Source organism: Pan troglodytes, chromosome 2 (genome assembly GCF_028858775.2).
Source record: "Pan troglodytes isolate AG18354 chromosome 2, NHGRI_mPanTro3-v2.0_pri, whole genome shotgun sequence".
Lineage (NCBI taxonomy): Eukaryota > Metazoa > Chordata > Mammalia > Primates > Hominidae > Pan > Pan troglodytes.
Window position 1 is genome coordinate 115,903,963 of NC_086015.1, and position 14,551 is coordinate 115,918,513.

The 14,551-nt window shown below is 36.6% G+C and overlaps 1 protein-coding gene across 8 annotated transcripts in view; it reads left to right on the top strand.

Annotated features, from left to right (window-relative positions):
* SLC35A5 (solute carrier family 35 member A5) overlaps nucleotides 1–14,551 on the top strand; it is a 47,818-nt gene that overhangs the window by 4,775 nt on the left and 28,492 nt on the right. For all 8 annotated transcript variants that reach the window (XR_008547062.1, XR_001713537.2, XR_001713538.2 and 5 more), the window contains exons 3-6: nucleotides 2,427–2,525; nucleotides 3,791–3,921; nucleotides 6,860–6,927; nucleotides 13,449–14,229. Coding sequence is in view for 4 of the 8 variants with exons in the window: in XM_001155611.8 (XP_001155611.3) it covers nucleotides 2,427–2,525; nucleotides 3,791–3,921; nucleotides 6,860–6,927; nucleotides 13,449–14,229 (1,079 nt within the window). In the remaining 4 variants the exon portion in view is untranslated. The remainder of the gene's footprint in view (nucleotides 1–2,426; nucleotides 2,526–3,790; nucleotides 3,922–6,859; nucleotides 6,928–13,448; nucleotides 14,230–14,551) is intronic.

Consider the following 14,551-nt stretch of genomic DNA (forward strand, 5'->3'; position numbering starts at 1 on the left):
AGATAAGACCTGAATGGAAAGTGAGTAAAGGGCAGATAAAGAACGTTGATACTGTTTCAGGGAGAGATGGAGAAGGTATGGTAGCTAGAGGAAGTAGTATTTTATATTTTGTTTTTCAGATGGGAGAGTTTTGAGCATGTTTATAGGCCAAGGGCAGTAAGCCAGTTAGTAGAGAGGAAGATAAAAAAGATACACTGGGTGTGGTGGCTCACGCCTGTAATCCCAGCACTTTGGGAGGCCGAGGCGGGTGGATCACGAGGTCAGGAGATCAAGACCATCCTGGCTAATACAGTGAAACCCCATCTCCACTAAAAATACAAAAAATTAGCCGGGCGTGGTGGCGGGCACCTGTAGTCCCAGCTGCTTGGGAGGCTGAGGCAGGAGAATGGCGTGAACCTGGGAGGTGGAGCTTGCAGTGAGCTGAGATCACGCCATTGCACTCCAGCCTGGGCAAGAGAGCAAGACTCTGTCTCAAAAAACAAAAAACAAAAACAAACAAACAAACAAACAAAAAGATACACTAAAGCCAAAGGAAATGGAGCCAAGTATCTGAGAAGGGAAGATTTGTTTTGTTTTGAGTTGGAGTCTCGCTCTGTCTGGAGTGCACTGGTGCGATCTCAGCTCACTGCAACCTCCACCTCCCAGGTTCAAGCATTCTCTTGCCTCAGCCTCCCGAATAGCTGAGATTACAGGCATGTGCCACCATGCTCAGCTATTTTTTTGTATTTTTAGTAGAGACGTGGTTTCACCATGTTGACCAGACATGGTTTTACCATGTTGGCCACTCCTGACCTCAAGTGATCCACCCGCCTCGGCCTCCCAAAGTGCTGGGATTACAGGCATGAGCCACTGCACCCAGCCAGAAGGGAGGGTTTTAAAGGGGACATTGGATTAATAGTCGGGCCTTAGCCCCTTCCTCTGGGGCTGAAGGGAAACCAGTGAATGCCATGTAGAAAGGTCTGTTAGTGTGGGCAGGAGATGTGTGGAGGGAAGTCACATACCATGTTGTCATATGGTCTGGGATCGGCCATGAAAGGACTGCAAGAAAACCACTGAAAAGCAAGAACAAGCTAAAGAACAGTGACAAGGGTTTGAAAGTTATAATCCAAAGTCCCCCCTTCTTATATGCACATGTTGGCTTATGTGTATCATGATGGATCATGAAAAGTATCATTGGAGGATAACAGAGTGTGAGTTAAGTCTAGCATTTAACTGAGAAAAAGGAGATGTTTTGACTATGCTTTGAATGATGGGGTAAGTTGAACAGGCAGATATTTAAATTCAGGTAAACATCTATTAAGTGCCTGCTAAGTGCCAGGTATATGAACGTGACAAACATGGTCCATTTCTTTTAAGGATCTTCCATTCCATTTCACTTCACACACTTCCAATGAGACAAGTAGTGCCACAGAGGTTTAGAGGTAGTGCTATAAGAACAGAGATGAATAAAGAATTGATTCTGATTAGTTTGAGAAGGTCAAGGGAAACCACAGGAGAGTGGAAGAAAGTGTTCTGGATAGACAGTGTCCACTTGGCTTTTTTTCCCTACATTTGGCCAATTTTGGTTTAATGTGACTGAGAGAAGCAAGCAAATGTCTTCAAAAGTGGGGAAAATGGATTCCTGAAAATAGTACCCAATAAAGTTTATGTTTATCCTTGGCAAAATTGTAAAGCGAGTTGTTTGTAAGCATTTAGAAGAGACGGGTAACAGTTAAGATGAAGTCATACCAACCAAACCTCACTTCCTAATTCTATTGATTTGCAGTTTAGGATGTAGCTTTCCAACTCATCAGTGGGTTTGGATGTGTCCAAGTATTTCCTCTCAGCCCTAAAGGTAGCAGAGCCCTAGGCCAGTTGCCTCTTGCCTTAGATAGTTTCCTTCTTTACCTCAGTGTACCATTTATCCCAGAGTGCCAAACAAATATTAACGTTTTCTGTGTGTACCGTGATATAAAACAGATTGGAAAACTCTTAAGGGGATGTCATAGACAGAGTGTACCTCAATTTTAGCAAGGCAAAGAAATCACAAGAAGAATTATGAGCTGAGTAATAATTCAGCAGGTCAGTTCATAGCTGTTGCATGAGTCGGTGTTGATTGATGGTCAATTTAGCAGGCAGCCTCTGATGCCATGCCACAGAGCTTTCTTTGCCCTTAGTCCTAGCCTCCTCAATGTATTAGCAACTTGGATGAAGACATGAGAGGCTGTTTAACAAATTCAAGGATAATAAAAAGCCAAATGGGATAGGGATAGCTAATACATTAGGTGAATTGATTAAAAAATCCAAAGGAGCAAAGGCAACTGGAAGAAACTTAATATAACCAGTAGTAAATCCAGCTTTTAAGTTTTAAAACAATTATGTTATACTGTATATAAACATACATGGAATAAAATATATAGTTAAAAAACATTTCTGTTACATTTCAGAAAACAAGTATGATTATCTTCCAACTACTGTGAATGTGTGCTCAGAACTGGTGAAGCTAGTTTTCTGTGTGCTTGTGTCATTCTGTGTTATAAAGAAAGGTAAGTCTTGAAATGGTACTATATACTATCATAGGACCAAAAAAATGTTAGAACTGGAAGGAACATTTTGTATCATTTAGCTTAGTCCATTAAATTTTATATGAGGAAGCTAAGATACAAACATAAGTATGTTTTAGAGGTGGAGAAACAAGCTCAAAGAGAAAGTGTTAATGCAGAGCTGCATAGGAAGGGGAGGAGCTGGGACACCAACTCATGTTTCCTAACGCCCTTCCTATTACTCTATCTTGTTACTTGTTCTGTGATAGTTTCATGCAGTAAGTTAGTTTTCATTCAAATTAAATATTTTCTAAATCATGTGCTAACTTGAGATGTATCATATTTCAAAATAGTTCCCATTTCCTGCAGGGAAGGTAGCATAGTGCACAGGCATCAAAGAGACTGTTCTGGGGCAGATTATTTTCTCTGAGCTCCAGTTTTCTGAGCTATCACATAGGGATACTAATTCCTTTCTCAAATGTAAAGTATATAGCCTTCCATGGAATGTATATGCTGTTTAATATACATTAATTCTTCACCTTAGTTCCCCAATTATTGCGCCTCCGCTCCCTCTGCCTCTTTCATATACCTTCACACATGAGGTAAACATAAACTTTAGAGCATTAAAGTGTTTGCCCAGCAAGATGTCTTTTCATACTCCAGGGTTTCAAACTTTGCAGTTTCTCGTTAGTGACTACTTTTCTTAATCTCATAAAACTCAATGCATTATTTGCAGGGCCTTAAACTGCCTTTGTTTTCTTTTTGTTTTACATTCTCTCTGCTACAGTGCCTAAGTTTTTAGAAACCTAGAGATGGAATAATAACTGACTAGGATTACTAAAAGTTAACTTTCTCTAGTTCCATATATATAAATTTCGATTTAGTATCCCCCTTCCTGATTTGCCCTGGGGGGCAAAAATTCCAGTATGAAGCCTTGATTTTTTTTTTTTTCAACTTATTTTAACTTTTTGATCTCCCTCTTGGCCTTATGCTCTTACAGCAGCAAGAGAAACCACATATTTATTCTGAGTTGCCTTAAGTAATACTTCTGTTATCTCAAATTAACAGGAATTAGGATAACCAGTAGTCCTAAGGTTGTTGCTGATTGTCAGTGATGAAACTGGTGGGTTGAAGAGAGACAGTAATGAAATGGAGGCACGTTTATAAAGCTCCCTTTAAAGAATTGTATCAGTAATCAAGTGCAGTGTAATTTCTCTAAAAATGTGGGCATTCTCATCAAGGTCATTTACACTGTGTTTCTTTCTAAGATCATCAAAGTAGAAATTTGAAATATGCTTCCTGGAAGGAATTCTCTAATTTCATGAAGTGGTCCATTCCTGCCTTTCTTTATTTCCTGGATAACTTGATTGTCTTCTATGTCCTGTCCTATCTTCAACCAGTAAGTAAATATGAAAAAATACCATTGAAAAGATACAGAGAAATAAATCCCAGAATTTTTTTTTTTAATCATTTTTGTTGGCATTGTTAGTTTCTCATTGTCCTCACTGGCCTTCCTGAGATTTCCCCAGAATTATCTGAGCCCTGAATTATCAATATGCGTGCCAGGTTCTTTTAAATGGTCAAGATTACTGTATTAAACTGGGCTGACTACCATGGGGGAGTTGCTCCCTAGACCAAGAAATCTGAAGCCACCTCTTTTTATGTAACCCTAATTAGTATGCCTATTTTCTGAGACGTTCTGTGGCCACTAACCTCTAATAATCTCAGCATCCAGGACCTCATCCAAGAAAACTTCCCTGATTAACTCAGAAAGTTAAACACTCAATGTACCTTTCTTACACCTGTTTTAATGTAGTTTATATGAATTTTATTTGTATGGTTTTCTTTTCTGTTAGTCATGTCATTTAACCAACAAGTTCTTCAAGGGTAGGGATCATGTCCTCCCAACTAGAAATGCCATCTATAACTGATAATGCTGGAAATACTTCTCATCTTTCTTGGCATCCTTTGTGTCAGTTTAGAAAGCCATTAGTAATCCGAGCTGGAGTTTGGTTTTTCTGCTTTCACTTATTACTCAGTTTGGGTCACAATAGGTCACATGTATATTTCCCTTTAATATTTTATAAAATGAAGATTTCTATTGCCTTTATTGCCAAAATGTGTTTTAAATTTCTTTAAAAAGTAAATTCAGGCATTTGATTATAAATAGGATTTCTATTGCTACCAGTCTTCTCTGTGAAGTTTCTTAAATATAAGCAAATCAGTTAGAGTGGGATGAAAAGGAGGGCTCAGGATAGAACTGTATTAGCCTGTTCTCACACTGCTAATAAACACATACCCAAGACTAGGTAATTTATAAAGGAAAGAGGTTTAATGGACTCACAGTTCCACAAGGCTGGGGAGGCCTCACAGTCATGGCGGAAGGCGAAAGAGGAGCAAAGTCATGTCTTACATGGCAGCAGGCAGGAGAGCTTGTGCTGGGGAACTCTCATTTATAAAACAGTCAGATCTCATGAGACTTACTCAGTACCACGAGAACAGTATGGGTGAAACCTCCGCCATGATTCAATTATCTCCACCTGGCTTGGCCCTTGACGTGGGGATTACAATTCAAGGTGAGATTTGGGTGGGACACAGCCAAACCCTATCAAGAATTATAGTAGAAAACAAGTGTTTGACTTTCCACAGTTTAGAAGCTGTGTAACTAGGCAGGCCCAACTGCTTTAAGTTTCAGTTACCCCCTCTATGTATAATAATACATATATATTATTATATGTATTATTATATGTATTGTATGTATTATATATATAATAAATAATAATAATAATATACTAGTTCAAAGGCAGGGAACTGGGCCAGTTGATCACCTGAAGTTTTCTTTGGCTCTATAATGCATGTTGCTAATAAGTGTCCAGACCACCTAGGATCTGTTCTCTCCTAAATTCTTCCATTTTTGAGAATTGCTGTCCCCAACAAAATTATGCAAATTAATACATTTTATTGTATTTTATCACAGATTCACTCTAAATTTGTGTCTCTTTTCTGTGTCCCCCAGTACCAAAGCAAAATGGCAACTTCCTTATTTTTCTTCCAGCTTATTGCTTTGCTCTTCCTTCCTGATTGTGAACAACCATATATCTTACAGAATAAAACACATGCATACTCTGTGTATTGCTGTGCCTGAGCCTATTGAAGGAATTAAATAGAGATGCATGGAATGTTTGGGCCAAAGAGCTCTGATGTTTTTATTTTATCCTCTTGCACGGAAAGAGTATTCAGAATTTTCAGAATTCATCAAGCCAGTCAGGCTGCATGGTTAGGCACTTTTGCACTGCCCTTAATGTGATTGATCAAGGCCACTATTTCCACACTTCACAGCCACTTTCCTCTTTTCCTCTTACTCATCTCCTAACTAGGGGTTCACAGGCATTTGCCTACAGAGAAGTACACTGAGAAAACCTTAAAATGGTGGTTCCCATAAGAATTTAATAGAAAAACAACAATGTTATATTCTTGGAGTTGTTGCCATTTTTCATTGAGTTTTATCTTTAATTTAGCTGCATATTAGCCATGTTTGTTTTAATTAGTGGGTATATATGACTGTTAATATCTTTTGGGGTTTAATCACCTTAAAGTGATAGCAAGCAGGAAGGCAGGGTGAAGTACATCCTAAGATTTGCATTAAAAAATTATTACTATTGTCAGATCTAATTATGGGCAGCAATGATGGAATTTCATGCTTTCTGAGCATAATGTATACATGTTCAGATTAATACTCTCATGTGTGAAATAGGACTGAATTCGTAAAAACAAATGGTTTTAAAATCTGGCTGATACATTTCTAAGTGTTTACAACAACTTGAATCAGTGCGCAGGGCTGTCAAGTATGAGTTTGGTATTGAGTTACTGCAGTTCAACCAGGAAAATTGATACAATTCCTAGAATGGTAAAGATGCTTAAAAAAATCTATACTTCAGTTTTCTTACTATATTAATGGGCCATACAGTACCTGCCTTCTATGTGACCATAGAAACAGTGTTAAAAATCCATAAGGCGCTTTGAGAACTTTGAAAAGTAGGCTTCATAAGTATAGCAACTGTCATTTCTAAACCTAAACCTTTAGAATTTATAAGTAATTTCAGATCTGTATATAAAGATTATTTACACAGGCAATGCCTGGACAATAATTTGATCATATCTACGTAAATTTGACAAGCGACAAAACTGGAATTTAATCCTTAGTTGAAATTGCTACCTTAATAACCCCTCTGTTTTTTGACCAAAAAGCTTTTTTTGTCAGGTGAACTGCCAAGCTAGGACATTTCTGAGGTCAGTACTTCATTTGGATTGTAACTCTATCTTCTCTTTCTTTCTAGGCCATGGCTGTTATCTTCTCAAATTTTAGCATTATAACAACAGCTCTTCTATTCAGGATAGTGCTGAAGTAAGTAACTTGCTGTGAAAACATATATCATACTTTAAAATAACATAGCCCGGTTTCAAATGATATACCCAGAACACTGAGCCATCAGAATCCCAAAGCCAGGATTTTGTTCCTAATTGACTTTGTGTACTGGGCACGTTTAAGCCATGTAGAAAGCAGCTCCAGTGCTAGTCCATCTAAATCCTCTGTGATCACATGAATGAAAATGTCTTGAGCATCTTAAAAATAAGATAATTGACTGTGTTATAATTAGTATTTTCATATTTAGTGCCAGATTTTCAACAAAGAATTAATGAGCTTTTTATGCAAAATCTTTCTGCACTAATAGGGAAGCAAATGGTTCCTAAGATTGTTAATATATTTGTAATTTGGAGTTTGGAGATGATAGATAATGGCCAATTTTTTATTAAACTATTTGAGATGAGGACGTGATTTAAGCACTAATTAGCAGAGTGTGTGAAGAATCTAGTCAAAATTATAGTTAAGAAGGATAGGTTTTTAAACTTTTAAAAATGTTATCACCAGTTTTTACTATCTCCAAGAGGACCGTTGAATAGTATAAACATTTTTAAGTAAATTAAGCTCTCTTCAAAGCAAAAGCCAGAGTGTCCTAAGGCAGGAAGATGATACAGGATCTGGATACTTAACTTCAGTTTAATTTCTTACTTAATGATCATAATTAAAAAATAAAATTAATTTCTTATTAGATTTGTTGTTTTTTTAAATTTTACATTATCTTTTTGATTTATTGATTCTCAGTGTGCTGTGTGATAGTATGTTCTTTCATAATTTGTGTATATGAAAGGGTGACTGGCTTGGTACAAAGATTAAATTTGTTGAGTCCATGATATACTTAAAATATAAATTATATAAGATTCCTGATATATTTTCTTTTACCCTGAGGAAACATTTAATTTGATAGTTAATGTGAGAGATAAGGAAAAAGTGAACATTACATTTAGCCCAGTTTAAATGTTAGAGTACATCGAAGTTTGTTCTACGTATCTGTCAATTTATTTGTGAATTGTGAAAATAATTCTTTAACTAAAAAAATGATATTCCAAAAACATTTTGAAGTCTTTGAAATCAGTTTGAATCTCACTTTGTAGTATAAAAAGTTGACTTTTGAGAAAATGTAAGCAAGCAATAATATTTGTATATTGATTCCTGTGATAGATTAGCAATGTACTTCTGTGAAGATAAAATGGTTCCAAGACCATTTCCATATTCCAAGATGATAAAAGGATCACGATTTAATAAGGGAGTACGGGTCTCAAAAACATGTATTTTTAAAGTGTTTGTCATTTACTTTAAATGAGTACAGATGGCATTATACTGAAGTTGTATAATATAAAAATATTACATCAAAATTACATCAATTTCAAACTGAATTTACTAAAGACTAAAAGTATGTATTGCCTGATTTGAAATTGGCCAGTAGCTTTAGTCCTATCCTATAATAAGTATTCCTTGTTAAATTTTTAAGCATTTAACTATTTGTATTAAGAAAGTTCATTCTAAGTTTAAATCTAAATCTATTTATACTATACATTTTAAATATTTGCTTTTAATGCTAGTTATAATATTGATTGCATTTTGCTAATTTTAATAATAACTAACACTGGTATGAATTAAAGTTCAAAAAAAATTTCTACGTTCTTTCTTATTTTCAGAGGAATAATAATGATTCTTAGACATATATTTGCTTTGTTGTTAACATCTCTCTGTTTTGAGTCCTTGGAAAATAACATGCTAATAATCTAATATTGTCTTTTATGAGAATGCTTTTAAGTATTTTATCACTTTTTTTTTTTTTTTTTGAGACAGAGTCTTACTCTGTCACCCAGGCTGGAGTGCAGTGGCACCATCTTGGCTCATTGCAACCTCCTCTTCCCGTCTTCAAGCAATTCTTGTGCCTCAGCCTCCCAAGTAGCTGGGACTATAGGTGCACACCACCACGCCCAGCTAATTTTTGTATTTTTAGTAGAGACAGAGTTTCCCCATTTTGGCCAGGCTGGTCTCAAACTCCTGACCTCAGGTGATCTGCCCACCTTGGCCTCCCAAAGTGCTGGGATTACAGGTGTGAGCCACTACACCTGGCCTTATTACATTTTTTAACTCTTTTTTCTAATTGTGAAAAAAAGAAAAAAAAATTTGCCATCTTAATTTTTTTTTTTGGCAGCGGGGGTGGGTACGGAGTCTTGCTCTGTCGCCAGGCTGGAGTGCAGGGTTGCAATCTCAGCTCACTGCAACCTCCGCCTCCTGGGTTCAAGCGATTCCTCTGCCTCAGCCTCCCAAGTAGCTGGTGTTACAGGCACGTGCCACCACGCCCGGCTAATTTTTTGTATTTTAGTAGAGACGGGGTTTCACCTGTTGGCCAAGATGGTGTTGATCTCCTGACCTTGTGATCCACCTGCCTTGGCCTCTCAAAGTGTTGGGATTACAGGCGTGAGCCACCGCGTCCAGCCCATCTTAACAATTTTTAAGCATACAGTTTAGTAGTGTTAAGTCTATTCATGTTGTTGTGAAGTAGATGTTGAACTCTTTCACCTTACAAATTTGAAACTCTAAGTCCATTAAACAACTCTCCTTTCCCCGCCTCACCCTAACCCCTGATAACTACCGTTTCACTCTCTTTTTTTCTTTGAATTTGACTACTTTAGATTCCTCATATGAATAGAATCATACAGTATTCGTCTTTTTGGGACTGGCTTATTTCACTTAGCTTAGCATATTGTCTTCACGGTTCATCCATGTAGCATGTGACAGGATTTCCTTCCAATTTTTAAAGCTGAAAAATATCTCATTGATGTATATGCTTTTATTACATTTTGAAGTCAACTTAACTTTGTTCTATTTTGATCTTTTTGGAGTTGGTGGTGTGCATTGGTTTTCCCTATTTAATTTACTCTTTGTGAATCATTTGATGGTCTTTTTGCCCTTTGTGATTAAATTTTGACCTAGGAGTAGCAGCTTAATAGTTCTGTCACATATTCTTTGTTTGCCACTTTTCATTTAGAATATTAAATCTGTTGTCTTATACTTGATTGTAGCAGAACTATCAAATACCTTTCCCATACAGGTAAAGAATACAAGGCTACAAAATAAAATAAAATAATTAAAAAAAAATTTTTTTTAAGAAAAAAACAAAAAATAATAATTTTTTAAAATTCTTAAAAAGAATATAAGGCTACAAAAGCAGGCAAAAGTAAGTCTGGTAACTACTGCAGGGATTACTTGGAGGAATTTGAAAGTGGGAAAAAAAATATTATCATCTAAATGTTCTATTGCCTTTTCTAAAAAGAATAAAATACCTAAAGGCATTCTCATAAAAGACAATATTAGATTATTAGCATGTTATTTTCCAAGGATTCAAACTTTATGTGAATGTATAGATTTGTTCTTTGAAGTATAAGCCACTGGTTCATGGTAGAAACTGGTAGCAGGCATTATGCCTTGTAGCTTGCTTCCCTGGTTTGCTTGTAACCTAAGCAAAGTTGCACAATTTTGTTTGCTTTAGCTTTGGGAAATAATACCAACCTAAACATTGAGATTGGAGGCAAAGGATAACCAAGACCAGCACTTATTTTTACCTAAAAAATGTATATAAGTTTCTCTGATTTCCTCAAAGAGAAGGTATGGAAAAAATTATTTAAAAATACATTTTGAAACATGGTGGATATCTAGGAAGTAAGGGTAAAGTTTCGTTACTGTCTGAAACAGCAGAAGAACAAAGAGAAGTGCCACTCAGTAGTAGTACAAGCATTTCTCCAGAATCATTCATTCAGTTGATAAATTTTCTCTGTGACTTCTCATTATAAATCTGCCCCTTGTCACTCTCTTTGTGCTACTAAGAAATGTGTTTTGTACAGTTTCTTGAGAAAACAATTATGTGAGTCTTTCCATTTAATTGTCTTCATACCCTGCATTAGTTTACTACCACCAAATATAGAAGTGCTCTTATCTGACACAATTTGAACCTATTGGTTAGTTGCTAGGAAAACTTATAGTGGTGAATCATATACATAAGTATATATAGAAAATATCTAAACAATTCATTTTAACTTAGAATATGTAAATATACATGTATTCATCATTCTTCTAATGTTGAACTAAAGCCCCCCCTTTGAGTATGTGTTACTGATTGAAGTTCCTTAGCTCACCTATATGTTATTAGAAAACAGCTTTTTATCTTCTGAATGATTTACCTTCACTTAGTCTTCCCAAAGTGTTCAACTTAGTTTTCATAAAAACAGCTTCTTGTCTTTTACTCATAGTTTATCATTTATGTAATCTTTATGTAGTGACAACAGTGAGGTCACCTGGCAAAAACATGTTTAGGAACAGAGATTCTGTGGGCAAACAATTCACTTGGGAGGAGAGGCCCTCAGGAAGAGTAGCCTTCTAGCCACAGGCATTCGGCTCTGAGCATCCATTACTACGTTTTACCGAGGCAGTGGAGAGATGAGTGAAGTGAGCTTCCACTGTTTTGTATCAGTTAAACTGAAGAACAAATTCGGTCATGCAGACTCAGTTGTCATTTCAGATTGTCAGCTGACTTTACAGGGTAATTTATTAAGCTTTATTTTCTTTCCTAAAAATCTACCATTTTTAATTTTTAGCTTAATCCTTAATAAATTTTACGTTCCTTAGAGCATTACCTTGAATGAGTAATTGTTTACAGAAGGTGTTGTTTAGCTTAAGGATTTCTTTCTTTTTTCTTAATATTAGTGAAAAATGTATAGCTGCTAGAAAACTTTTAAAGGAACTATAGATTATATCATTGCCTCACTTTTATGTGATTTGCAATAATTAATTATGGAATTTTTTTTGTAAAATGGACACCCATTTTTTATCTCTGTGGTCATTCTATTTGTTTTCTGCTACGTAATGTGTACCAGCTGCACCTTCAGAAATTTAAGTGGTTAGTTCACAGTTTCTCACCTGATGGCATAAGGCTGCGCTAACGCCATCAGTAAGTTTTAGATCAGGCTATTTGAAAATTACATACATATGAGAAAGCATATAATAGTGTGCACAGGTATGCTGCTATCTAGGCTAGTCTGTGCATTTAGCAGTTTCAGAGCATGAAGCTTTATATGCACACAACTTCCTATATGTGCATCCTGGAAACTTAGAATTATACTTAGGAGGTGTGATGATGCAGAAGGAAGACATACAAAACCATGGATCCGATCCCTTCTTTAGTGTTTAAGTACATGACCTTAGGGAAATCTGTTAGGTTAACTGTTTCCTCCCTTAGAGCGGAAATGCCTAAGTGTATGGTAGGTGCTCAATAAATGCTCCAATGATATAAAAATTTTCATAACTTCTGGTTCCCACCTATTGCTTTACACTTCTGCATTTTTTATGTTCCTCTTTTTTTCTCGGTGTTCCCCTTCTTTGCCTAACTAACTGATCTTCAAACATCAAGATTTTGTTCCCCCAAGAGGCCTCCTGACAACGCCAATGAGAGTGAGATATTCCTCTTTGTCAACATTGTACATTCTTGTTGCCTTTGCATAGAGACTCTTCCCTCTGCCTGGATATATCACCACCTCCTTTTTCACATGATAAACTTCAATTAATTTTTCATCTTTTAGCTCAAGTGTCATTTCCTCTTTGAAGCAATACCTGACTATTTACAGATTCTAGTGTTCCTCGGTTTACTCCACTTGTCCCATTAATCACTTTTCACACATACTGAAATCATTTAGTTTCATTGTTTTCTCACTGTTAAAGCATAAATTCCTTGAACATGGAGATAAGTCATCTTTATCGCCCCAGGTTGCCTGGCACGTAGTAGCTGCTTATTAAACATCTGTTGAATAGAATGAATCAGCAAAATGGAATAATAATAGTACATGTCCTTTATTTCTCACAAGTTTGTTGCTAAGGAAAATAAATAAAGGATTGTTAGGACTTTGTAAACTGAAATACTGCCCAAAATAACATTTTTCTTTGGCTTGTCAGCCAGCAGTTTGCTGTTTAATGCTCTACGATTAGGCCATGGATCTAGAGCTAACCTTCTCCTTTAAATCTTTTTTGGGTTATGGACACCTTTAAAGATTTGACAAAGCTTTGCAGGATCTCCTGCATAGGGGGAAATTCATCTATACACAAGATTTCTGAAGCTCATCTACATTCTTTCTGGTTCTGGGAAAGCAGGTTGAGAATCTCTGCTGTAACTTTATAGTACGATAAAAGTTATTGTGCCAGAGGTCCAAGATACCTCTAGAGGTAGAAAGGAGGCAATGTTAAACTTGTAGGTTAAAAGGAAACCTACACAGAAGGGAAATGACTTGAGCAGCCTTAGGGGATAGGTGTTATAAAAATGAATTAAAACATTAAATTTGAGAGACAGGCACCAACAGTTTTTCTCTGAACTTGAGTGGTAGGAAATGCTGGCAAAAACTGGGTCCAGTTTATTCAACCAAATACTCAAGTGTCTGAGTTTTCAGTAGAAACTATTGATATAGGGGGAAAACAGTAGTAAAATCTTTTTTTTCATCTTTGAACAGGAGGCGTCTAAACTGGATCCAGTGGGCTTCCCTCCTGATTTTATTTTTGTCTATTGTGGCCTTGACTGCCGGGACTAAAACTTTACAGCACAACTTGGCAGGACGTGGATTTCATCACGATGCCTTTTTCAGCCCTTCCAATTCCTGCCTTCTTTTCAGAAGTGAGTGTCCCAGAAAAGACAATTGTACAGCAAAGGAATGGACTTTTCCTGAAGCTAAATGGAACACCACAGCCAGAGTTTTCAGTCACATCCGTCTTGGCATGGGCCATGTTCTTATTATAGTCCAGTGTTTTATTTCTTCAATGGCTAATATCTATAATGAAAAGATACTGAAGGAAGGGAACCAGCTCACTGAAAGCATCTTCATACAGAACAGCAAACTCTATTTCTTTGGCATTCTGTTTAACGGGCTGACTCTGGGCCTTCAGAGGAGTAACCGTGATCAGATTAAGAACTGTGGATTTTTTTATGGCCACAGTGCATTTTCAGTAGCCCTTATTTTTGTAACTGCATTCCAGGGCCTTTCAGTGGCTTTCATTCTGAAGTTCCTGGATAACATGTTCCATGTCTTGATGGCCCAGGTTACCACTGTCATTATCACAACAGTGTCTGTCCTGGTCTTTGACTTCAGGCCCTCCCTGGAATTTTTCTTGGAAGCCCCATCAGTCCTTCTCTCTATATTTATTTATAATGCCAGCAAGCCTCAAGTTCCGGAATACGCACCTAGGCAAGAAAGGATCCGAGATCTAAGTGGCAATCTTTGGGAGCGTTCCAGTGGGGTAAGTTTGTGAGGGTGCTCCTTTTTGCTTGTTCTTCCCAAATTTAAAGCATAGTTAATTCAAGGAAAAAAATAAAATCAGTACTGATTTGTCAAAGAATGTATTGGATCTCTGACTTTTAAAACCAAATCAACAAACATTCCTTTTACTCCTGATGTTTGCAAAGGCTCATAATCAATGCTGTCAGGTGTAGAGAAAAAGTATAAGTCAATCTCAAGGACCTTATGTGTTATTTCATAGAATACTATAGAATTATACACCTGGAAGATACCTCACAGGTTGTCTTGTCCTGTCTGCATAGTTTTGCAAGAAACAGGCAAAA